Source organism: Nilaparvata lugens, chromosome 7 (assembly GCF_014356525.2).
Source record: "Nilaparvata lugens isolate BPH chromosome 7, ASM1435652v1, whole genome shotgun sequence".
In the NCBI taxonomy this organism is placed as follows: domain Eukaryota; kingdom Metazoa; phylum Arthropoda; class Insecta; order Hemiptera; family Delphacidae; genus Nilaparvata; species Nilaparvata lugens.
The window spans coordinates 14,359,632-14,384,733 of NC_052510.1; the positions used below are offsets into that span (position 1 = coordinate 14,359,632).

At 34.9% G+C, this 25,102-nt stretch overlaps 1 protein-coding gene across 1 annotated transcript; it reads right to left on the reverse strand.

The window, feature by feature from the left end:
- Positions 1–1,513: 1,513 nt before the first annotated feature.
- On the reverse strand, positions 1,514–22,602 carry LOC111051035 (E3 UFM1-protein ligase 1 homolog). Its single transcript, XM_039432122.1, has 13 exons — positions 22,387–22,602; positions 21,573–21,718; positions 20,305–20,546; positions 19,141–19,330; positions 13,974–14,120; positions 13,162–13,337; positions 11,398–11,580; positions 7,866–8,015; positions 6,968–7,188; positions 5,751–6,048; positions 4,265–4,431; positions 2,818–3,029; positions 1,514–1,716 (listed from the first exon to the last, which is right to left on the reverse strand). The coding sequence occupies exons 1-13, from the start codon at positions 22,464–22,466 to the stop codon at positions 1,571–1,573; spliced, it is 2,358 nt and encodes a 785-aa protein (XP_039288056.1). The 5' UTR covers positions 22,467–22,602; the 3' UTR covers positions 1,514–1,570.
- Between the last annotated feature and the right edge of the window lie 2,500 nt (positions 22,603–25,102).

The window sequence follows — 25,102 nt, forward strand, 5'->3', positions numbered from 1 at the left end:
AAAAAAATCAAAAAGGCCGCTGTGTGAGTAACTGAAGACTTCCGGACAATTTAAATATGTTTTTTACCCAGGAACAATGCCCTATAGTATTGGCAGGGAGTTCGTAAACACCCTGTATAATTGAGTTTTACTTTTGTTTGTGTGGCTAATGAGATGAAATAGTAAAACTTCCATCTTCCGGACGATATTCGAATCCACAATCTGGCCAAGGCGTTATTCAAATCCACAACCAGGCCCAATAGCTGGTTGAAGGTGGATGATGGATGGTGCGACGCTCAGTCCACTCGGCTAAGCCTAAGCAGGCTGGAGTTAATAATTACATAGAATATGTATCTATATTCTGTCTATATCATAATTTATGTATTATGTTATTGATTCTTACTCTCTAGTAATTGGTTTAAAGAAAGTGCAAGAATGAAACTATAAATAAACAATACAGTAGTAAAAATTTCCCAGAGTATACAAAAAATATCAATAATTGGTTCACATTTGTTTTTCTTCATTTTTATAATCTACTTTTGTTAGATATATAGTTTGATGTGAATAAGAAGATCAACTTGAGTCCCTTTCTCACAATAATAAGATTGTTTAAATTCATAGTTCAATGAACCATAAATAAAAACTATACTCTGAAATACGATTATCTTTTGGGTTTTAATTGGATGCAATTGACTACAAATGAATTGAGATTGGGAGCCGTTGAAATTGATATTAATCAAAAGCAATCATTGTAATTATCAATCCAGCAATAAACTCAACTAATAGTAGTTTTCATCAACATACGAAGTGACAAAATATTGAATCGATATAGAATGTAGTTATGTTTGACAAATCTGTAATATTGTTAAATATGACAAATTGATTTGTCTGACATTTTTTTTCAATTTGCAAATTGCATTGATAGTAAAATGAATTGGCAGATATATCTCATTGAATTATTTAAAAAGAGCATTTGTTTTGTTCCGAAGTAGCAAAAGTATAACCTTCACTTTTCCTTGAGTTATAGGATTATCTCATAAATTGCATTATTCCAAGATCCATGTAGCCTACTCTTACGATAGAATGACTGCTTTTATTTTTCAACTAGGGTGGTGAAGTAGACATTTCTTCTACTAAAACATCACTTTATAAAATTAAATCAAGGTCCATAATATTCGTTTATGCATTAATTGGATAAAAAATGACAATATCGGAATGAAAAAAACAGACATTAGCCCCCAAAACGTAGAAACTAAAACAAAAAAATTTCAAGGCATAGAATAGAATAGAATGGCTGCCTTTATTTTATACCTAGGAGGGAGGAGTTAGGGCGCAGCCGGCCCTCTCTTACACTCAACCCTCCAATACAACACTGAATAATTACTAGATTAAACAAATCAAATTGAGATAAAATAAGGCATTAGAGAATTGTTGGGAGTAAGTAATTCCTCATGGAAGTGGAATCTTTAGGGATCTTGACACTCTTTGACATACCCATTTGAATACAGTAATGTGTAATGGAATAATGCGCAAATAACTGATAGAATTATTTTATTAAAAACAAAACAACCATTATTTATACTCTTCGACCTCAACTTGCTTTGTCATCTTTGCTCGCTGATTTCTTGTAATTGTTGGCAATATTTTTCACAGCCGTCATATTTTCTTCTAGTGTCTTTTTGATTTCTTCAATTTGATTATCTTCGTCTTTCAGTGTGAGAAGTTTCAATACCATATCTGAAAATAAAAATTATAATTTTCATAAATTTACTGACAATTACAAATTATTTTTAAGCGAATCTTATCTAATCAAATGGAAATAAACGGAACAACGAATTCACTATATAATTTTAGATACACTGACAACAATGCACCGCCAACAATGGCAACAATGCAACGAATTCACTATATAATTTTAGATACACTGACAACAATGCACTGAATAACTGCAAATGACTGAATAATAATTTTCAATTCAAAGTGTAATACATAGAAAATTGACTTGAGAAATTGCATTCTCTTAAAACTTAGCTACTTACTTCATCATCATTCTTAATTCAGCAGATATTGGAAATTGAAGGGCAACATTCATTCTTTATCCATTTATACAATAAGTACATTATCAAAATGTTAGGAAGAGGAAAAATCAGGTAACTATATTCTTAATTATTGAATTAACTTAGTTCTTAATAATTTTCTCTATTGCTTTTCATCACAGACAATTCTTGAATTAAAAATTTAATGAGAAGAAAATTCGTGAACTTGCTGAAGTAATTCCATACATTTTATTATAAGAATGAGGAAAATTTCCAGAGAAATACTAGATCAAAAGTTCAGAGCAAACTATTAACTCTCTATTTTAGAGCAATTCCAGCTCTTATTTCTACAATAGAACAAACAGGCAATTACTATTTGTACTGCAAACAGTTGCACATGTTTTTCCAGTGATAATCCTATTCAATCCAACTCATTGAACTCGAATCTCGTCTCGTGATGTTTTGATCCATTCAGACTCCATATTATATTTAAAAAATATTTTATCAACTAATTGATTGGTAATTTCATATAGGTATCTTGGTTTTGATCTTTTGATTTTGACTTAAATCTTGTACAGGAGTTGAGTTTTTGGATTGAGACATTACTGGTAATGAAACAAAAAACGGAGTTAATGAAAGAAAAATGGAATAATTATCAATCAAAAATAAGTACATCTAAACCATACTTGATATTCATACTATACTAAGATAATACTCTCCATACCTTAGACATTGGTATAAGAGTATTCAATTCAGACAACACTTTCAAACTAGACCAACAAAATACCAATTAGTTGCTCACCATGGAACTTCTGTAGAACCTGATAGTCGTCTTCAGGCAAATGACTCCTCAAGAACTGCAGAATGGTGGAGACGAAGCGGCCTGAGGCATGCAGCATTGACTGTGTTGCAACTTGGAAGATGACCAGAGTGGCAAGGTGTAGAGCAAGAGCCGGGTCATCACTGCCCATCATCTGCTGTAGTAGAACTTGTTTGTGCGCCAGCATCTGTGGTCTGCAACATGCATGCATCACAAAAACCTTTTTAAACAACATAACTCAAAGATAGAATAGTATAAGAAATGTTAAATCTTAGAGAAAAATAGCATGAGAACATATCCCAAGGTGATGAATGGGAACAGTCCAATCACAATTCATGGAAATTATATTTCTACTGTGCCGGCAGCTTTCACTGTCACCAATATGTGGGAATCTAGCTTTAAGAGACATTTTGACAAAATGAAGACTTTTCTATTATCTATTTTTCAAGAAAATATTATGCTACAAACCTAAAATAGGAAAAAATATAGCATAAGACGATATCCCATGGTATATAGGGCGTTTATGTTCCAAATTTGACTGTTAACTCAAGCCGATAGTCGTAGTAGTTCTTTTCCGTGAAGCTATATGACGCTGGTAGTCTCTCATACTGTGCCGTTCTTACACTCTCACCCCGCCAAAACCGTAATAATATAAAGTGGTCGACAGTAATCGGCTTGAGTTAATAAGGAATCGGCTTGAAATTTGGAACTTGAACGACCATGGGATATTTTCTTATGCTACCTTTTCTTCTACGGTAAAATGCAATTGCATTTGCTCTATGCAAAATGCAATCAACTTTGGACTGAATTTTATTCAGTCTCTTATTTCTCATAATATCCATTCTAGTTGTCTCACAATGGTTCTCAATATTTAAAACCCTAAAAGAATCTTCAGATTCGAATTTCGCCATGTGCCATTTTTTATTCTAAAGTTGGTCACTGATTTTGATTTCGGAATAACCCTCCCAAAACTGAATCATCCAGTAGGGGTTCTATCAGAGTTTGATGAAATGACAAGAACATGAAGCATTGAGGAAAAAAATTCAATTACTAAATTTGATGAAACTGATTTAGAATTTAAATATTGTCTCAACAATCAAGCAGTTAGAAAACAATGAAGATAAGAATGATATAACGAGGAATTACAATGAATGACATCTGGTAGCAAAATGCTTCAGTCACTTGATTAATATTTCAGGGTCTCTAACGTGATTTGACTGTTTCGAGGCAGCCTAGATGTAGACCGACGGCCTTAAAGTATTCATCCAAAATAAAATCGTTCTAAATCATAATTCAGTGCAACAAGAACAATCATTTTAATTATAATTATTCTTTTGAGCTTCAGTAAAATATTATAATCTACATTGCGTACGAAAACATGATTAAAATGAATAAAATGAAGGCATCATGTCATGTGAGGAAAACTTACCTGTCCTTTTTCTTGTCAGGTTTGCGTATCACTAGATCGACACCGGAGAGCACAGACTCAAGAGCGGTCATAAACTCCTCCAAAGAGTTTCCAACCAAAGTCTTATTCAACTTTGTTAATGGATCTCGCAGCTCCTTTCCAATTTCAGAGCTAATTTTTTGTCTCATCTGAAATAGAAATTGAAAAGATAACGAGCATCCATAATATTTGAAGATATAATAAAGCTTGTACATAATATCAACATCCTTAATATTCATAGATTTAAAAAACACATATCATACTTATAATTTATCAATGATATATTCATCACAAAAAGAGAGATCTCTCAAACTTCAATTTTGATATCGAAATTGAATGATAAGATTTTATATTTAATAGATTATCTTCTTCTTCTTCTTCTTCTTCTTCTTCTTCTTTCGGCATTACAGCTCAGTGTGAGCTTTAGCCTCTTCAACTATTCGCCTCCACTCCAAACGGTCGCCTGCCTTCTGCTTCCAACCTCTGACCCTCATCAATCTAATATCTGCCTCCACTTCATCCAGCCAACGATTCCTTGGTCTGCCTCTTTGTCTTCTTCCCTCCAGTCTTCCCTTATACATGTTTTGGGCATTTTCTGTTCAGTCATTTTTTCTAGGTGCCCAATTTTCATTGTAGCCTCTGGGATTTGATATGGCGTACAATGTCTCTACCCTGGAGAATATCATTTATTTCTAGAGGTGCGTACAGACTTTCGTTCCGCTCCAAGACCGAACGTCACTCCAGCAGAGCGATTGATGATCGACCGGCGAGCAACAATGGTTCGACCGGGGAACGCGAGAAAACGTTCATGATCGGTGCGAGTAGAGAGCGGAGGCGGAGCGATTGCTGTGCGATGGTGGTACGTGGGCGGTACGAGGGAGGAGCGTGCTCGGTGCGGGTTGGAAGCACGAGTATGTGTACGCAGCTTAGGGTTGACCTCTGCTTCCATTCACCTCCTTCATTAATACCTCCAAAGATTCTTCTTACAACTTTTAATAGATTCTAGTCACTCATTAAACTCAATAATACCACAGTCTGTGAAAACCTTAGTTTGCAGCACGGAGATTTATTTCAATTCGGAATTTGGGAATGTTATTTCAATACAACAATAGGAGCACACTGTTGCCGTTTTTATGCTGATTTATCAGAAAGGCCTACGCTCTCTTTTCCGGTATTTTTCTCACACAAGCTCGCAGGCTCTCTTTATTCTGTGAAATCTAGCAGCACTGTACTCCATAAAAGCAATGCTGCAATCTAAGGTTTGCACAGACTATAGTGTAACGACAGAAGAATGCTATTATCTAGCATATTATAAAGGTGCATAGATGGTGAAAATGACAACAATATTTTCAAAGTGTTCGTTGACTTCAACGAACTTTCATAAAATTAAAATGATTATTTAATATGACGGGAGAATACAAATTTAATTGAAATTACAATTATTTGAATAATGAGACATTTTTCTTACCTCGACTGTCAACTCCTTCACATTATCGTGTTGCGTGCAATTTTCTTGTGCGACAAACGAAAAGATGCCATTGACAATATCGGTACCAATTGTTTTCAACAGGTACTTGGTCAACTGAGCCTGAGTGTCCTTGACAGGGAACTGTTTGAGGCCTTTCTCGTACAGCCTGATGTCATTCATTAACGCATTTATCTTCTCTTGCAGTTCACTGTGTACTTTGCGACGAGATTGTGTGTCCGATACTACTCGCGATTCGAATATTTGTTGAGCTTCTGCAATCGCTGATTTATTAACGATCCTGAAATAGAAAATCACAAAAATAGTTATCAATAAAAAACAAAGAATAATAATTAACAAAAGAAAACATTTTTCAACTGAAAATTGAGTTGACATGTGAAAAATGCACCTATCTATAATTCGTAGTACAAGTTAAAGATTTGTAGGTTACCACAAAAAGTGATAATGGGAGAAGTTTTATGTTTATAAAGTTATCATTTAAATTTGGGAAATAGTTTGAGGTGCTCCTGTTTTACTTCATTTCAATTACTCTGATTTGTCCTCGTTTGTACAAATAAAAAATTGTCCATTTTTATTATGCCCTATCAATATGATGAAATAAGTTATTATAATTCCTGTCTAAAGTTTTTAAATATCAAAATTTAAAATTTTTAGTTCAGTCATTAGTTTTGAAGTGGAAATTGGACTTTTTGAAGTGAAAAGTGAATTTATAACCTCATTCTTTTTTGAAACTTTTATTTGTAAAAATTTGGGAGAAGACAGTTTTGGGCTATGCCTGTTGTCTTCTCCCAATCATATTATAATATTATAATTATGATTTGTGATGGTCAATTAAATAAATAAATAAAACTTTAAATTCATATCTCACACAAACCTTTAAAATGAAGTTGAAGTTATTATTATCCTAAGCAAACAGTCACCCTCAGAGTAGAAATATTTCATTCAGTTTAAATAAGTTACGGCTGACTCACGTAGGTAAAATATCTCGATTGACAATCAGTATGAGAGTCTGAGGATACCTTCCACTATTGCAAAACAGTCAGTTACCAAATCATTCACATTAATACGTTTACTCTAAATTTACAAGTGTATGTTGAATTAATCAGTGGGAATATACATTGATTTCAGCAGAATAGTCTCTTTTATCATATCAATCACTTCTAATAATAATTATTGATGATGAAAAACAGCAGGCTTACGGTAGAATGTGGGCGGCAATTTCACTGACAAAGTCTTCAAGTTCTTCATCCTGAAATGACTGTTCCCTGAGCAAGATTGGCTTTATTTCTTCAATGCTGATTATCTGAAGCAGTCGGTTGGCCTCCTGTTTCTTGGCAGCAACTTCGTCCTCCGAATCTGATTCTTCCACACGATTCTTCTGGTGTTTCTTTTTTGCCGATTTTGTTTTCGTCTCCCTTCCCTGAAAAAGCGGAAATATTTAAATTCGAAACATAAAAAAATAATATTGATGTTCCGGTAAAGCCCTGTTTTCCAAAGAATGTATACTCTGCTGGGCAGAAGAAGAATACAATTGGTTGTTATATGAGTGTTCACACTAGAATATAAAAATAACCTGTAATAATTTTTCCAGAATAAAAATGTGTGAACACTCCTATTAAAGCCAGTGGTATTCTTTATCTGTTGTTCAGCAGAGGAGATAATTCATTGGGAAGCAGGGTTTTAGATATCAGTAGAATATTTAATCGCCCCTTCAGGTTGAAGTAATAGACAAAAATTTAAGTTCTGTTTGAAGTTTGAAAATTGAAGTTTTTCAAGCTTGAAAAAGCTTGCAAGGATTTCACGTGCACTTTAAATACATACAGAACAATCAAACTCTACATTTAACGAACTTTTTTATTCTATAGCCTTATAGGTATCATCATGATACATCCAAGGAAAATACAAACTTTGGATAAAAACGATCAAAAGTATTCAATTTTGAACATTTCAAGATTCCTAACAAATGAACATAATACATTATATGACAGTGCTTACGATTACAATCTTAATGACACATCTAGAACAAAAACAAGATAACTATAATAATATTTTTTCTGTAATTCCTATATAAATCCTATATAAATGAATGATGTTTACCTGTGTCCCACCACCTCCTTTGCCTACAGCTGCTTTGCGTCTTCTTTCATCACGTTTATCGAATTTCTCTTCCTCTACATCAACTTTCGATGTATTTTTACTGTTTCTCAGTTCGATTTGTGCTTGTTGATAAGCACCAGATACTACAGCCTGAAAAGTATAGAGCAATGCGATAAGTTTGTCAATCCTAATGATTTTAATTCACAAAATTAATGTGATTAGTTGTTTTCAAATTCATTATTATGCATGAATAAAAAAATCTACAAGATTCATATGACCATGTAGTTTATTGCACTTTCTGGTATACCCTGCCTAAAACAAACTCTAAAAGAACTAGCTGCGAAATTTACCAATGAGGCAGTAGGAAAATCACAGCTTTATAAAAATCTTGAACTAAATTTTGAATCGGATCGTAAGCAATTCAGATTTGATTAAATTAATTTGATGCGTGGATTGAATCAACTTCTTGTGAAATCGCTATTACAATTTGTTTTCATACTTTGAAGTTAGACTTGATAGATATGTTCATTTATTCATTTCTGAATGACGAGAGATATGGTGCAAGAGATATATTATGTGAAAATGACACAGGAAAGAAATCAGTACCGATCAACAGGCCCACAACAAACGATCTGAGATAAAAAATTGGAAGCTATTTTATTGAGGTAAGAAATGAGATCTTCAATGTTTTGTTTTATCATGAATTGAAATTTCCTCAATTATTACCCAAAACTGGATGAAATGTAGTTGAGCTTAGTGTTTATTAATGTGTTTCTTATTTGGTTTATTTCTTAGTGTTTCTAATTTCGGATGTGTTAATTTCATATAGCCTACATTTTATCGCAGCTTTTCTTAACGCATGAGATTTGTAATATATGAGTGTCACAGAAGTCACTAACCATCTTGAAGCTTATACTACATAACCTTATACATTGATAGGTAAGCTATGTTAAATTTGTGCTACCCTTACCCTGTATACAGGGTGTTTCAGAAGTAGTGTCGAGAATTTTAGGGTATTGTACCTGGATGCTAGGAGACTACAAATGTCATATTTGAAGTGTCCAAAACTCAGCGGTTATCCTTATAGCTGCCATTTTGTTTTTTTCACTTAAAAATTTTTATCTCAAGAACGAAATGTTGTATTGATCTGAAATTTGGCATGAATATTTATGCTATAAAGACTCAACTATAAAAATAAAAAAAAATTTTTCGTTGAAATTTTTCAAAATGGCGGCCATTTTAAATTTTTGATGGCGAATATCTCGAAAACCGTCCATTTTACAGAAAATTTACAAGAGACAAAAAAGTTAGCAAATTTTTTCACGATTCCAATGATACCTAATTTATTAAGATTGGTCGAAGAATAACAGAGAAATTAATTTTTTTCGTACTGCATGCATGACCACTTTTCACCATTAAAGATCAATATTAATTTTTTTATAATTTCATGAAAACCGTTCTTATTACAGAAATATACAAGAATAACTTTCCTCCAAATTTTATTTTACATTGAAAAATATTAATTTCACTCAAATCGGTTCACTGATACTAATGCAGCAATTGCTCAAAATGCCGTCCTTCAACTTGATTACACAGTCTGCACCTTTCAATCATGGACCGTCGAACTGCTATAAAAGCATTTTCATCATCTTGAATGGCACCTGCTGCAGCAACCACTCTTGCCACAAGGTCTTCTTCGTTTTCTACTGGCGTGCTGTAAACAAGGTCTTTCATATGGCCCCAGAAAAAAAATCTAAAGGGTTGAGGTCAGGTGAACGTGCGGGCCACGGTACTGGTCCACCCCGCCCAATCCACCGCTGACGATAGGTCATGTTCAGAAAGTCCGTAACAACATTTCCGAAATGAGCAGGGGCACCATCATGTTGAAACCAAATATTATATCTGTTTGCAAGAGGCACATCTTCCAAAGTTCTGGTAGTATGTCTCTTAAAAAAGTAATGTACGTGGGAGAATTCAGACGATTAGGAAGAATGTATGGTCCAATCACGCGATTACCTAAGATACCCGTCCAAACATTCAGCGAAAATCTATGCTGATAACCACGCACTTTGACCTCATGAGGATTGTCTAAGGCCCAGACGTGACTGTTGCGAGAGTTGAAGATTCCTTCTCTTGTAAAGCTGGACTCATCGGTAAATAACACATTTTCTAGAAAATTTGGTTGGATAATGTCTTGCTGAAGAAACCAACGGGCACAGTTTACTCTTGGCTCATAGTCGCGTTCAACCAATGAGTGAACTTTTTGAAAGCGGAAGGGGTGAAGTCTTTCCTTGTTTAGTACACGCCACACAGAAGAAGCACTTGAATTGATTTGCTTTGCAACTGCTCTCGTACTCGTTCTAGGATTGAAATCGAATTTCTGCAATACTTCCTCTTCAAAAGCAACATTTCGAACTGCTCGAGGCCTACCAGCAATTACCCTGTTCCGTTCAAATGAACCAACTTCTCTCAGCCGATTGTGAGTTCTTGTGAACACCTTGTCGGAAGGGAGACGGCGGTTTGGAAATGCAGCTGCATACATTCTTCTTGCTTCGGTCGCATTGCCAAGAGCTGCTCCATACATGAAGTGAATATCGGTGTACTCCAGCGAACTGAATTCCATTACAATAATTAAATATTTGTGTAGAAGCAACGTAAGAAAATATTGAAACTGGAAATTTCATATAGCCTACATTTATACCGTAGCTTTTCTTAACGCACGAGATTTGAAATATATGAGTGTCACAGGAGTCACTAACCATCTTGAAGCTTATACTACATAACCTTATACATTGATAGGTCAGCTATGTTACATTTGTGCTACCCTTACCCTGCATAGAAAAGATGTTTACTTTACCAAGACACTTATGGAATACAATATTATACTTTCAATGAAGTGATAATAGAAAGTACCATAGATGTATACTTGTAACATTACACTACCAGTACATGCACCATGTATATTTTTTATTCGCTCATTGATTCAAGATACACTATTATAAAAATATTTATGCTTTGCTATCCGGTAAGCCATGCAACAAAGATCTTTACTTTGTTGATCATAGATCCATTCAAATATGACAAGCTATGATCCCAATAATGACTGCATGTCGGTGATGATGAAAGATGAAATTATTCACTTTTATGTCAGTATATCGAATGAGACTCACAAAACACGATTTTCTCATCAACCGCCTTATTTACTGACACTTTAGAATATTATTGAGAAAAGATAGCATGAGAAGATATCCAATGGTATAGGTCGTTTATGTTTCTAATTTCAAGCCTAATTATGTGTTATCTCAAGCCGGTTACTGTCGACTACTGTCGGTTATTACTGTTTTGGCCGGGTGAGTGTTAAGACGGCACAGTATAAGAAGCTACCAGCGTCACATAGCTTCACGAAAAAGAAGCACTAGGACTATTGGATTGAGTTAACAAAAATCGGCTTGAAATTTCGAACATAATCGCTCTATATCTAATTATGCTATATTTTCTCCATGATAATATCTACTTTGAGCGACCAACATACCTGTTCAGCTTTTTTGTGCACGAGTTCTTCACTGATTGGCTTGATGAGATGCTGCAGAAACTGATCGGTGACCAGGTAGCTGTTGCAGAATGTGTGCGTGGCGGACGATGAGCCGCAGTTCTTTAGCGCCGCTTTCAGTATTTCCTCTCCATCGGTTACGTCGAATACTGAAGGCAGTATTTGCTACAAATTAAAATATATAGAGAGTTATTTTACTGTAGGAAATCGACAGTATATTATGTATTATTGTTTTTATTGTTTTGTAGTTCCATACTGCAGTTGTAGAAAAAATGTTGTATATGATTCCAGTGTAAAACTTGTTTATTGCCTTCGAAAAATTAAAATTGACTGTTTTGCTCTTAATACATAAATAGCTATTAACAAAAGGATGATACAGCATAGAATCATGGTTAAAATACATTATTTTATTATCATAAATTATATACATATTTAAATAATCATGATAATACAATTGAAATCAGCATACAAAATGAATGAAAATGGTCCTCTTCTCTCATACTCCAGGGAAAATATTGTAATTATGAACTGAATAAATTATAATGTTCAATATGTTCCCTCTTCCATGCACTTCTTCTGGCTTGTATCGGAGCTGGTACAACATTTTTCATGGTGTTACAAAACTGTACAAAAGTATGACAGCCTGATTACAAGTGCGGGGAAAAATGACCTCCAGTTTCCTGAACTTTATTTGACCTATATGTTTGGGTGGGGGTATAAAATGTTTTTGTGGTACAATGGTAAAAAATGGAGTATTTGAACAACATTTGATTGACGCGCGGGTAAAGATGTCGCTTTACTTTATTTTGCTTGTATCTTATTTGTTAAGAAATGGTAAAAAAATTGGATTTAGTCAAAAAATGAATTTGTCAATGGCGGGTACAGGTAATTTATTTATTTATTTATTTATTTATCACATTGTGTACAAATACTTAACATGACGAAAGGCACAACAGGCTCATGCCCAAAACTGTCCCATTTCCAATTTATACTATACTGTCCAAATCAAAATGTTGGTTATGTCACTTTCACTATTCAAAATACAATTTACGCTTTTCAATACTCAGATAAACGGAAAAATTTTGAATGAAATAGATACTATTAGAGTCTAAAATCGAAAAATCTAGAAACAGTAAATTAATAATTATTCAAAAAGTCTAAATTTTGAATGAAACTTGAAATTTTTGAGCTAAAAACTTCACACTTTACAGAAAACTACAGATCTATATAAGATAAGCTTATCTACCTAGCTAAGATAGGTGGACAGAGCTAGTTTGGACATTGGACAAGATTGCAGGTTTTCTATTTCATAATTTCATTTACATATTGTTTAGTTTCTCAGCACAAAAACTCAAGCTAGAATCAATTTTAGACCTATTATTTTTCACCCCAATTGGAGCTCAATAAAAAGAGGAATTGAATTTGATTTTCAATTGACATAAAAAAGATGAAGAAATGATTAAATAAAAATACTAAGAAATTGTCAAAAACCACAGATTTATTGATACTTAGAAAGACCGGTTTCGGTTGTTACACCATTGTCAATCTCTGATAAACTCGAAGTTTAACTGAAGTTTATCGGAGATTGACAATGGTGTAACAACCGAAACCGGTCTTTCTAAGTATCAATAAATCTGTGGTTTTTGACAATTTCTTAGTATTTTCATTCAATATGAATAATTACCACAATATCAACTTCTCAACTACACAAAAAATGAAGAAATGAATTTGAATGTGATTGCTTACCATGACATCGAGCCATGATCCAGTAGCCAGAGCTTCTTCTACTGAAGCTTCAACTTGGCTGAGAAGTTGCTTTCCAACGGCACATGTCGGTAGTTGAAGAAGTTTTTCGGATGAAAAGTTTCTCTGTACAAAGTTCACTGGATCCGAGATTCCAAGTCTTTGCAGGGCATCGTATTCTGAGTTTAACAGAAAAATTTCGTGCTTATTAATAAATTCCATAAAACATACATGTAGCTTGAGTAACTTAGGCCAAGTTATAATAAAGAAATGCAGATATTTTGATATAAGATAATATGAATATAAAATAGAATGGATTGACTTTTTTATTTGATGAAGTGGCGAAGTTTGGACACTAATGTTCACTCTACCACTTAACCACGTTTATTAATATTCTATAATGAAATAAGATTTTTGATTCTTAAAGCTAAAATGTAGAGTCAGGTATAATAGATGTCATGAATAAAGAGCTTGCCCTCTTTATCCATTGATTTGATAATGAACAATAGTGTTATTGTAATGTTCTTTTTCAACAAGAATAGAGTAAAATAATAAGAAAACTAACAGCAACACATGTAGCACACTAGCACTATGTTATTATTTTATATAAAAAATGAATAAATTCATCGAATAAAAAATCCTTGATGACTTAGTAATTCTAAAAATAAAACTTGCATTATTATTGATAAAATTAATAAATTGCTTGGATGGAGGCTCAGGCAATACCCAGAAATAGTCAGATCTGAATACATCATTTGCAACATTCACAAATGATAATGAAATGTGATTGATATAAAATGACTAGACAAACTTACCCAAGTATCCATTCTGCTTGTAGAAGTTGTTAACCCATTCGCTCTGTGCCTTGGAATAGATATGTGGGATGAATAGACAAGTGTTTGACTGCCTATTTGAGAGAACACCGGCGATTTGTTTAGATTCATGGAGACTGTCAAAGGCAACTGAAAAAATAGAATTTGAATAAAAATAACAGACTACATATCCATAAAATAATCTAAAAATTTCAGTAAACTGATAAAGTTGAAAACCATCTTGAAATATCTTAGTGAGAATTCCATGATAATCAACGACACTATTCCAAGAATCACACGCATGAAAGGATTAATAGTTGAACAATATTGATCAATTTTGTTTGGCTCTATCAACAGTATCAAATTATTTCCTACCAAAATAACATATCTGATTTGCGAAAGTCATGCTCTAGAATACCTCAATACATATTTCTGAAGATGATATAAAATAAAATATTACGAATATCAAGTCAACAAATATGACAACCAGACAATCAATCCCAGAAAATTGCCTCTCTCAAACTGCTTCTCATTTCGAAATGCTGCATTTGCCTGATTTCGGCCCTCTGCTGTATTTGTTACAAAAAAATACCCAGTTTTCAAACACTGGCAACTGAACTATTTTCTAATGAAATTTCTGCCTTCAATCTTTACTTTCCTTGCCCTATTATTATTATTATTATTATTATTTTATGGCCTTCATTGGACCACTGTAGTCAGTATCTTCCACCTTTACTCCGTCCTCTCTCAGCCCAATATTTCTTCATTCGTTCAGAAATTAATTTCCTTTCCTCGTCCGAAATCACTCTTCCCATTCTGTGTCTGACTTTGATCTGCAGTCTGGTCTGTTTGTCCTTCAGGATTCTGATGTTGTCCGACTTGTTCTTCAAATCTTCGAATGTTATATTCAACTCTCTCATATCCTCCTTGAGTTCGTCAATCCATTTTATATTTGTTTTACTTTTCCACAACTTTTCAATAATTCTTCTGCTTAGTCTGTCCTCCGAAGCTCTAATCAGGTGACCGAAGAAAGATATTCGCTTTTTTTTTATTGTACTTGTGACAGGTTCAATTTCTTTGTAAACAGTTTCGTTGGAAGCTAATCTCCAGTGTCCATCTACTTGATAGTTCTTGTTAATACAGGTTCTGATGATTCTTCTTTCGATTTTTAGTAATTTGTCTATTGTGATGGTATTGGTAGTTTTAAAGATGGTTTCACTTGCGTAAGTTATTACCGGTTGAGTGACTGTCTTGTAATGCTTCAATTTTGTGGCTATTGATAGTGATTTCTTGTTGTAAGTGTTCTTTGTGGCATACTGTGCTCTTCTCAACTTATTCAGTCTACTGTCCCACGTTCGATTCTCATTGAGATTGTAGGTTATGATTTCACCTAGATATTTGAAACTGTCTACAATCTTTATTTCTTGATCTTCTATACGGATTTTCTTTGCAAGAGGTGGATCAGTTAGCATGAGTTCTGTTTTTTCAAAAGATATTTTAAGGCCAATCTTCTGAGAAATAGTCTGTAGTGTATTTATTTGTTTCTTTGTTTCTTGAATATTGTTAGCAAGCAGTGCAAGGTCATCAGCAAATCCCAAGCAGTTCAAATTTATATTATCTCTAGAAGTTCCAACTTTGATATTTTTTGGATTAATCTTATACCATTCTCTCATTATATATTCCAGGGCACAATTGAACAACAGTGGCGACAGGCCATCTCCTTGCCTCAAACCTGTTTCTACTACAAAAGATCTGGACAGTTCCCCTCTGAATTTGATCTTGGACGTTGTATTCGTCAGTGTTAGCTCTATCATTTTTATAAGTTTTGGATGGAGTCCTAAGTGTCTCAAAATTTTTAACATTGATCTTCTGTGGATGCAGTCGTATGCTTTTTTAAAATCTATGAATGCAATTGAAAGAGGCTTATTTCGTCTTCTGTAGTACGCCATGATTAGTTTGAGCGTGATTATTTGTTCTGAACAGCTTCTCCATGGTCTGAAGCCACCTTGATATTCACCAAGTTCCTCATCCAGTTGAACTTTAATCCTGTTATATATGATCTTTGAAAAAATTTTGTAGGTGCAGTCAAGGAGAGAAATTCCTCGATAGTTGTCTGGGTTGCTCTTGTCCCCTTTTTTGTGTAGCGGATTGATTACTGCTTCAGTCCATTGTTCTGGGAGTGTTTCAGTAATCCAGATCTTTGTGAGTGCCATATGTAGAGAGGTTCGCGTTGAAACACTAGCATGCTTCCATATTTCCGCACTTACTTGATTTTCTCCACACGCTTTGTAGTTTCTCATTTAATTTATTGCTCTCTCCACTTCTTGAAAGGTCGGTGGATTTATGTTCTCAGCTTTTGTTTTTATCGGGGTGTTTGTGTTGATCTGCAGGAGGCTCTTTGGTTCCTCACAGTTTAAGAGCTTATGAAATGCTTCCGCCATTATTTCTGCGTTTTCCTTATTATTATGTGCCACTTTTCCATTTTTATCCTTCAGTATCAATGTAGGAGGATCGTATTTATGTAGCTGCCTACTGAATGTCTTATAATAGTCTCTTGAATTCCTTTTGTGATAATCTTTCTCGATGGAGTTAATCAAATCTTTTGTATACTGTCTCTTGGTCCTCCTAATGAGCTGGGAACATTTTTTCCTGACATTTTTTAGATTGATAAAATTATCTTCTGTCTTCTTATTTTGAAATCTTAGCCAGGCTTGATGTCTCTCTTCAAGCATTTGGTCACAATCTGCATTCCACCAGGTGTGTTTCTTACGTGGACTTAATGGGGCTATTTCTTCTGCATGTTGTTTCAAAATTGGTAGTAATTCTTCAAGGTTGTCTGTCAATTTTGTTGCTTTTGTCATTTCTTGGTATTCCCCGTTTCTAATTAATTTTTGTGGGTCATAAGTTCTTTTTTCTTTAAATGTCCTCTGCTTGCAATTTTTGAGTGGAGTGAATTTTATTTTGATTTTAATCAGATAATGGTCTGAACCAGTGTCCGTTCCTCGCAGAACCTTTACATTATGTATCTCTTTATGAAAGGTCTTATCCATACATACATGGTCCAGCTGCCATTCTCCCCTCTTCCAATCCGGGTGTTTCCAAGTTTTGAGTTTATTCGGTTTTCTTTTAAAATAGGTTGATTTGGAAATAAGACTGTGAGTTCTGCACAGCTCCACAAGCCTTTGACCGTTTCTGTTTGTGTGTTTCTGTGGAGCCCATTTTCCTATTACATCTCGATACTTCCTTTCTCTACCCAACTGAGCGTTGAAATCTCCAATCAAGATCTTGACATAGTTCTTATTTATTTGGTTTATTGTCTGATCTAACAATTCCCAAAAGTCTTCCACCTCCTGTACACTCCTTACTATAGAGTTTTTTACATTAGTTGGTGCATGTGCATTAATAATAGTGTACACTTTGTTTGTTGTTTTTAGAGTCAGAGTTGCTATTCTTGATGATTGAGCTGTGAAGTCCATTATAGAATCTATTATTTTCAAACTCACTACAAAACCGGTTCCAAACTGTGGGCATTGTTTAATGACTTTTTGTCCAGGTTTTCCATTATAAATTCTATATCCTTGAGATTCAAATGGTTGCTCCGTAGTGTTTCTCATTTCCTGTAATCCTGCTATAATAATGTTCTGCTTATCGAATTCATCCGTCAGATTCTTTAGTCTCCCTGTCTTCAGTAGAGAGTTAACGTTATGAGTTGCAATGTAGTTTATTTGTTTATACTTGATCTTTTCCTTTCGTGTTCGGACAGACATGAGTGACTTTGAATGTTGCGATACGTTTTTGTCTTGTAGTTGGCCACCCACCGAATCCGATGTAGCCTTCTCCTGTCGTGTAGCACAGGACGGTGGAACATTTTTCCTATAAGACCTTTCCATATCTGACTTTCAAAGGTTGTCAACCTTGTGTGGAGTAGGGACTACTCCGAGTTACAACCACGGTTGTTAACCGCAGAGGGTAGTTATCAGCCGCCACTAACATGTGAAACAGACGCTGTCGGGAAACCGCCACTGACATATGGAACCGTCGTGCCCTGGTTCGCTAATTTTGGTCCGCCCCGAGTATTTTATTTCCCCGGTACCCACCATATCTGGTGAGCATTCCACTATCCGCCACCTGTGGAGGCGCCCGGTAGGAGATTAGCAACTCCCCCGAGCCTTGCCCTATTACCAAGTAATAGAAAAGTATTGCTTTCCGAAAAAAATTAAGGTACCCCAATTTCTAAATTTCTATACGTTTCAAGTTCCCCTGAGTCCAAAATAGTGGTTTTTGGGTATTGGTCTGTATGTGTGTGTGTGTGTGTATGAGTGTATGTGCGTCTGTGTACACGATATCCCATCTCCCAATCAACGGAATGACTTGAAATTTGGAACTTGAGGTCCTCATACTATAAGGATCCGACACGAACAATTTCGATCAAACGCAATTCAAGATGGCGGCTAAAATGGCGAAAATGTTGTCAAAAACAGGGTTTTTCGCGATTTTTTCGAAAATGGCCCCAACGATTTTGATCAAATCCATACCTAAAATAGTCATTGATAAGCTATATCAACTGCCACACGTCCCATATCTGTAAAAATTCCAGGAGCTACGCCCTATCTTTGCAAAGTTTGATTTTAGATTTCCAATTATTAGGTCTCAGATATAATTTAAACAAAAAATTTCGAGTGGAAAAGATTGAGCATGGAAATCTCTTCAATTAATGTCCAGTAACATTTTCACCTAAAATTGAAAATAAGCTTGAAATTAGAGAAAATGTGATTATTCAATAATTGCAAACTGTTGGCAACTGTTGATTCTATTAAATCATTCACTATGAAGAGATAGCAGATCTTGTGTGTATCCAGCGTTATTGTCCTGTCACCAGCTGGCTCAGATCTTTGAATAGTAAACTAGTATGCGCGGCAACACTAGCGTCAGGTGATCAATTTTCATAACGGCAAGGAAAGTTGTGTGAGTGCGCCACACCAGATTTTTTCAATCCAATATCATTTTTTATTTTAGAAAATAAACAAAATAGATTCAGATTGCTGCGTTATTCCAACTTTATCATGTCTTTATAAACATTATTATTTAATTAAGAAGGTGAATATTTCACAGTATTTCATGTTCAAACTGATTGAATAGAGATATATTTTTTCATATACATATTACTCACCAAGAAAATCCTTCTTTTCGAGACCACATTGACTGATGATGGCTGTCAATGTAGTGGGCTGTGTTATGGCTGTCAATGCACCTCTTACAATACATTTGTTTCTGGTTACAAATGCCTCTGTGAAAAATAGTCTATGGTCCTCCTTATCTTGCTTGGCAAGGATTACCTTACCGAGATTCTTTTCAACCAACTGTAAAGCAAAAGAATTAGTAGATAAATTTGAATTAGTCAATAATTGTATTAGTAATCTCAATTAGTCGATTCTATGAATAATTTCATTTCCTTTGTTGCTTTACTGCTTTATTTACTGATTCCATACTTTTTCACTATTAATTTCAGACTTAAATTTTAAAACACTATAGTAAGTGCATTTTTCACTTCATAAGTGTTTTAAAATTCAAGTTTGAAATTACCTTCAGTCAATTGTATCTTCTTATCAAGATTCAATATGCATATAACACAAGTTTGTCATTTTTCTATGTAACTGAGACAGCACATTGCTCAAAGTTAGAGTGTGCTATATCTTCAAATACACAAGAAATTACGGACACTCTGCTGCCAGTGCAAGAATCTGATTTTTCAGACATGTGTAGAAGAATGAGTGGAATGGTGTAGAATTGTAGAGTGAAAGCTAGGGGAGTGGTCATCCTCGGAAGCAAAAATATCTAATCGCACGGATTAGAAATAACTCCGTGCACTCGGTTCTCCCGTTGGAAGGGTGTCTCCTTGAGGACAGCTCTACTAACAGTCATCAGTTTAAAAACCAATTCGGGTTAGAGTGAGGAACCCACCTAGAATTACAGACCTATTCATTTCTCATTTCCTCCCATAAATTTCGTATAATGCCACATCTACATGTTGGCCCAGCCTGTAATGTGACCAGTGTCTAATCAAGGCCAGCGGTACCCAGCGTTGGCAAAGCACTCACTGGCGCTGGCCGACATTGGCCTTCATTGGGCCAACATGCAGATACGGCTTAAGGCTGAGGCTCATGTAGGCATCATCCTTAGCAAAAAACGCATCTTAATAATCTACATCGGAGGAAACTGACTAAAATACAGGCTAATCGTAAAAAATATGTTTCTTGAACATGTAAAACATAGTTAACTTATATAAACTATTGTGATATCACTAATAAATAAGAATATTTTGCACAAGACTCACCGACTGTAAATATTCAGAAGGCAAGTCGTACTGTCGAGTAAGATCGCCGATGGAGACCTGTCCATGAGCGAGCAAATGGTCGTTGATCTCTTCAGCTACACGATGCGTGTAAGTTTTGTCGATGAGTTGTCCCAGAACGATATTCACTCCAGCGTCGGATCGCTCGATTTCTGTCGCCCTGGCTGTCACATGGCTCAGATCCACATTCAGTGTTTCAGCCAGTTCCACAAGGTTGATGCGACCTGCAAAAGTTATAAATGTATCGTAAAAATTCGAGAATGAGAAAAAATATCCAGAGAAATAAGATCAAGAATGTAAAATCGAATAAATATTTATACAGAGTGTTCTGAAAGAAGTTGCCCATAAGTCAGGGCGTCATTCCTCACATCAAAAGAAGAAAAAAGTTCTCACTAACATGGGTCCGAAAATGCATCGTTACCAAGTTATACAGGGTGAAAGATTTCGACTGAATTTCAGTTCCTCTGATGAAACGAAGGCCTATGGGTATTTGTTGGCTGTTAATTAAGATGTACTATTTAGCGTACTTCATGTAAAATGAACTGAAAAATTAAATAAAACAGTTTGGCTCCAAACCTGTAGCTACAGTAGTTTTTAAAATATGTAACGAAATATGCGAAACTTGGTCCCGAAAATGAAGTTGCTTTAAGGTTTGAAGCAGATTTACTATGTTAAATGTACAATAAACACAACGTATGTTTTTACAGAACTTGTATAAGATTTAATTTTAAGGGTTCCGTTTGTCTATTATAGACTTATTTTACATCTTTCTCTTCGAAATTCAATTTTCTACAAGTCTGTGAAAAAAATGTTGTGTTTATTGTACATTCAACATAGTACATCTGATTCAAACCTTAAAGGAACTTGTTTTTCGGGACCAAGTTTTGCTTATTTCTTCACATATTTTAAAAATTACTGTAGCTACAGGTCTGGAAACGGGTTTATTTCACATAAAGTACGCTGGATAGTACATCTTAATTAACAGCTGAACAATTACCCGTATTGATTCGTTTTATCAGGGGAGCTTCAGATTCAGAACATTGAAATTCAGAAGAAATTTCACCTTGTATAACATGATAACCAAGCATTTGCGGACCTATGTTAATTAAAACTTTTTTCGTCTTTTGATGTGAGGAATCACGCCCTGACTCATGGGCACCTTTTTTCAGAACACCTTGTATTTATTATCTACACTGTACTTCAAACAATAAAAATAAGATTTTATTTAAAATAGAATAGTGTTAACATACCTCCTCGAACGAGAAGTTCATCCCTGATCTCCTTTATGAGATGGTTAGGAGTGATATACTCTTTTCCATCATTGGTGAATAAAACGTCCAAGAGTTTCAACTCCAGCAATTTTGCAACTACTTCAATGCAATTCCTTTCAGTCAACCTGTAAAAATATACAAAAGTATTGTATAACAAACAATTTTAATTGATCCAGTGTTAAGCAATTTATCATAACTTTCTTAAATTCAATTTGTTTAAGCTTTATTAATCATTGCTTCAATAAAATACATGTGAACGAGAAAAAACTTACTAGGCTAACATGAAAGTTGAAGTTATTTTAGATGCAGCCGTTGCTGGTAATATGCCATAGTATAAATAAGTTAAGTTTTCTCTCTTTTTTATGTTGAAATTAATTAATGAATAGGTTCAAAATGTAATGGGTACAGAAAATTGTAACAAATTAAAGCTTAATAATAAATAGGCACTTTGACTAACGTTACCTACGTTCTAGTAAATTATTGCATACCGTATTGATTAAGGTGAGCTGACCAGATTTGGTTAGCCCCAGATTTATTAACACTTTGGTATTGATTCAAGCTTCACTTTATTGCACCTATTCAGATATTGGAGGTAACTCAGCTTCTGTTTACCGTAGCATACTTGGAATATAAGTCAACAAACCTTTAATAGTTTTTGTTATGGTAGTAAACTAGAGTATGATAAGTTGATTAATAATAGGTTAAGTCTTAATACAATATGGAATAATCTATCAAACGTGGGGTTTCAGAATGAGATGATAAAACTATAGGTTAAATCTAGTTCAAACCTAACCTTTGTGAAGTTGCACTTAGTTGAGCTCTTTGAAAATCTGCTGCTAAGCGCTTAACCTCTTCCCAATCATTGCCAGACATATTTACAAATTGAAATTGAATTTAAAACTCTTGTAAGCTTGCTATTTGCACGGATAAATAAAGATAACCTTGCTTTCAGAACTGGAAGCTGGACCGAGATTCTGACGTTGACAGTTCTTCTCGTTTGATGATCGATGCTTTGATGATTCGATATTATGAGTGTCGAAAAGTTATAGTCGATAGTCGGAGGGTTGACATTTCACGAATCAACAAACTTGATTCGATCTTTCGACTTGTCGAGGCAAGTGGCAACTTGTTGGAAATGATGAATTTTACAAGAAAGGATTTATCTGAGAAGTGAGAAGATGGACTACCGAATTATTTCCTTTTATGGAATGATATTCATCTATATTTAAGAATATTAGACCCTATACAAAAAAGAAATACTGTACGGTAAGCAATATTTTTCTAGTCTAAATTATCTTGAAAAAAATTTGTTACCGGTACCGTAGGTACCTAGGTACCTATCTTCTCAAGACCAATACTAAGACAAAATTGAAATTGAAGAAAAACAGGTAAAATAAATATGCTATAATCATGTAGCATTTGTAAGGTTTTGTTTGTATGTAACATGCTTTGTAAAATCCTAGTAAGTTACATAAAAGTAGCCTACTGTATGTACTGTTGTGAATTGTAGAATTGAAAAAAATCAAGTCAGTAGGCAGGATCGTACAGAACGGTATAAAATAAGTTAATATTATATTATAATTTAAACTTACATGTGGTAAAGTTGTCATTTGAATAATATCCTCGTTAGGCGCAATCTTCTTCTATAGGACGGTTATTTTGTTATTTGTTATTTTATGTTAAGTCCATAAGGTGGGCATAAAAACCCCCAGGGACACGTCATGAGAAAAAAACAGAAACAAGTAGGCCAGTCGACCTACTAGTCCAAAAGAAAAACAAATAAAGCAAGCAGAGGAAAGAAATTAATTAAAAATAGGCGCTTACCAAGCTGCTGTCCAACATGAAAAACTCACGGAGTGAGTACAAAGGATTATCCAACAATAAGTCTCTCAGGACCCTCCGAAATTTGCCGGCAGGCAGATTCCTTGCCATCACCGGCAGCTTGTTGAAGAGCCTGACAGATAGATGGCCATAGCTCGATCGTGTCCTGCTCAGTCTTTGGTAGGGCTCGTCCAGCCTCTGTCTCCCTCTAGTCTCATGTGAGTGAAAATTCTGCCTTGTTACAAGCTCCCCCACATTTGCATGTGTTCTGAAGTACATAGAGGGAGAAGACTGTGAGGATTCTCTCTCTCACAAAGAGGGGACGACAATGGGCAAGACGCTCAGCACCACAAAGGATCCTCAGGGCCCTCTTCTGAATGAGTAACACTCGTGAAACATCTGTGGCTCCACCCCAAAGCGTGAGGCCATACAGGACAATGCTCTGGAAAAAACAGAAATAGCAGACCTTAAGATAAGAAGCAGGAATACAGGATTTCAATTTCCTGAGCAGGAAAATCACTCTGCTCAGCCTGCAACAGACAGCCTCAATGTGGTGAGCCCAAGAGAGCTTTCTATCTAGAACGAACCCAAGCAGCTTCACCGGGAAAAAATCATACTCATCCCCATTTCTGAGGCTGAATATGATTGACTGCGTTTTATCATCGTTGAGAAGAAAGAGGTTTGCAGAAAACCAGTCCGTAGCAAACAACCTAGTCTCCAACATCTCGGCCCTCAGTACATCAACTCCATGACCATGATCGTAAAAAGTGGTGTCGTCTGCATAGCAAACAATACTTCTGCCATCCATGCAAGCTACATCGTTTACTGAAATCAAAAATAGAAGTGGCCCCAGGACAGAGCCCTGAGGCACACCACAGTTGACACAGTTTCTTATATCAGACAACACACCATTAGCCAGTACAGCCTGCCTGCGGCCCCCCAGGTAGGATTGAATCAATCTAAGAGGGGATCCACTGACCCCATAGTGCTTGAGTTTTCTCAGAAGGATTGAATGATCAAGCGTGTCAAAAGCCTTGCTGAGGTCACACTATAATATATGATTATATAAGTTAAATATGCCTTTTAACTTCTTCAATTTTAACTGAAAAGTTTTCAAAAAAGATTTATGGTAACAAATTTTTATTTTATGGCTTCTTTAAACACATTATTATTAGATATTGGCAAACCGAAAGACCTAGGTCCATGTGAAGATCATTCCCATAAAAACGCTGTTGGTTCAGGACTCTTCCCTTTTATTCAATCCTGATGAGTTAATGAATTTCTATTATGATTGGAACTTTTATTGCGACTTTTCACTGAATATTATAGCCCACTTCAATTTTGAAGGTATATGTAAAAATTATATTCAGGGCTCATTTTCTATTTAATTGATTTTAAATTGCTATTTAGGCCTAATAATGTTTTTTTTTCAAAAAAATAATTCTTCTGTAAGAGTTAATGATGAACAGACAAATTGTAAATTATATTGTTTTGTATTTTATGAGGGATGAATAAAGCTGCGTTTACACTGGAGCTAATAACACAAGTTTTTATCATTTTTGTTATCAACTGATGTTAATTACAAAAGTTAATAACATCATGTTGAGTTGCGTTTACACCGGAGTTGATAACATGAATTATTGATAAAATGTTGTCAACTTGACTGAATCGACAAAAAATTCTCTTGA

Coding starts and splice junctions, on each gene's coding strand:
- LOC111051035 (XM_039432122.1), bottom strand. CDS start 22,466: ATGTCTGGCAATGATTGGGAAGAGGTTAAGCGCTTAGCAGCAGATTTT. Junction 13,338..13,973: donor CAAGCAGAATGGATACTTGG/GTAAGTTTGTCT, acceptor TGTTAAACTCAG/AATACGATGCCCTGCAAAGA. Junction 4,432..5,750: donor TGAAGGAGTTGACAGTCGAG/GTAAGAAAAATG, acceptor TTTCTATTTCAG/ATGAGACAAAAAATTAGCTC.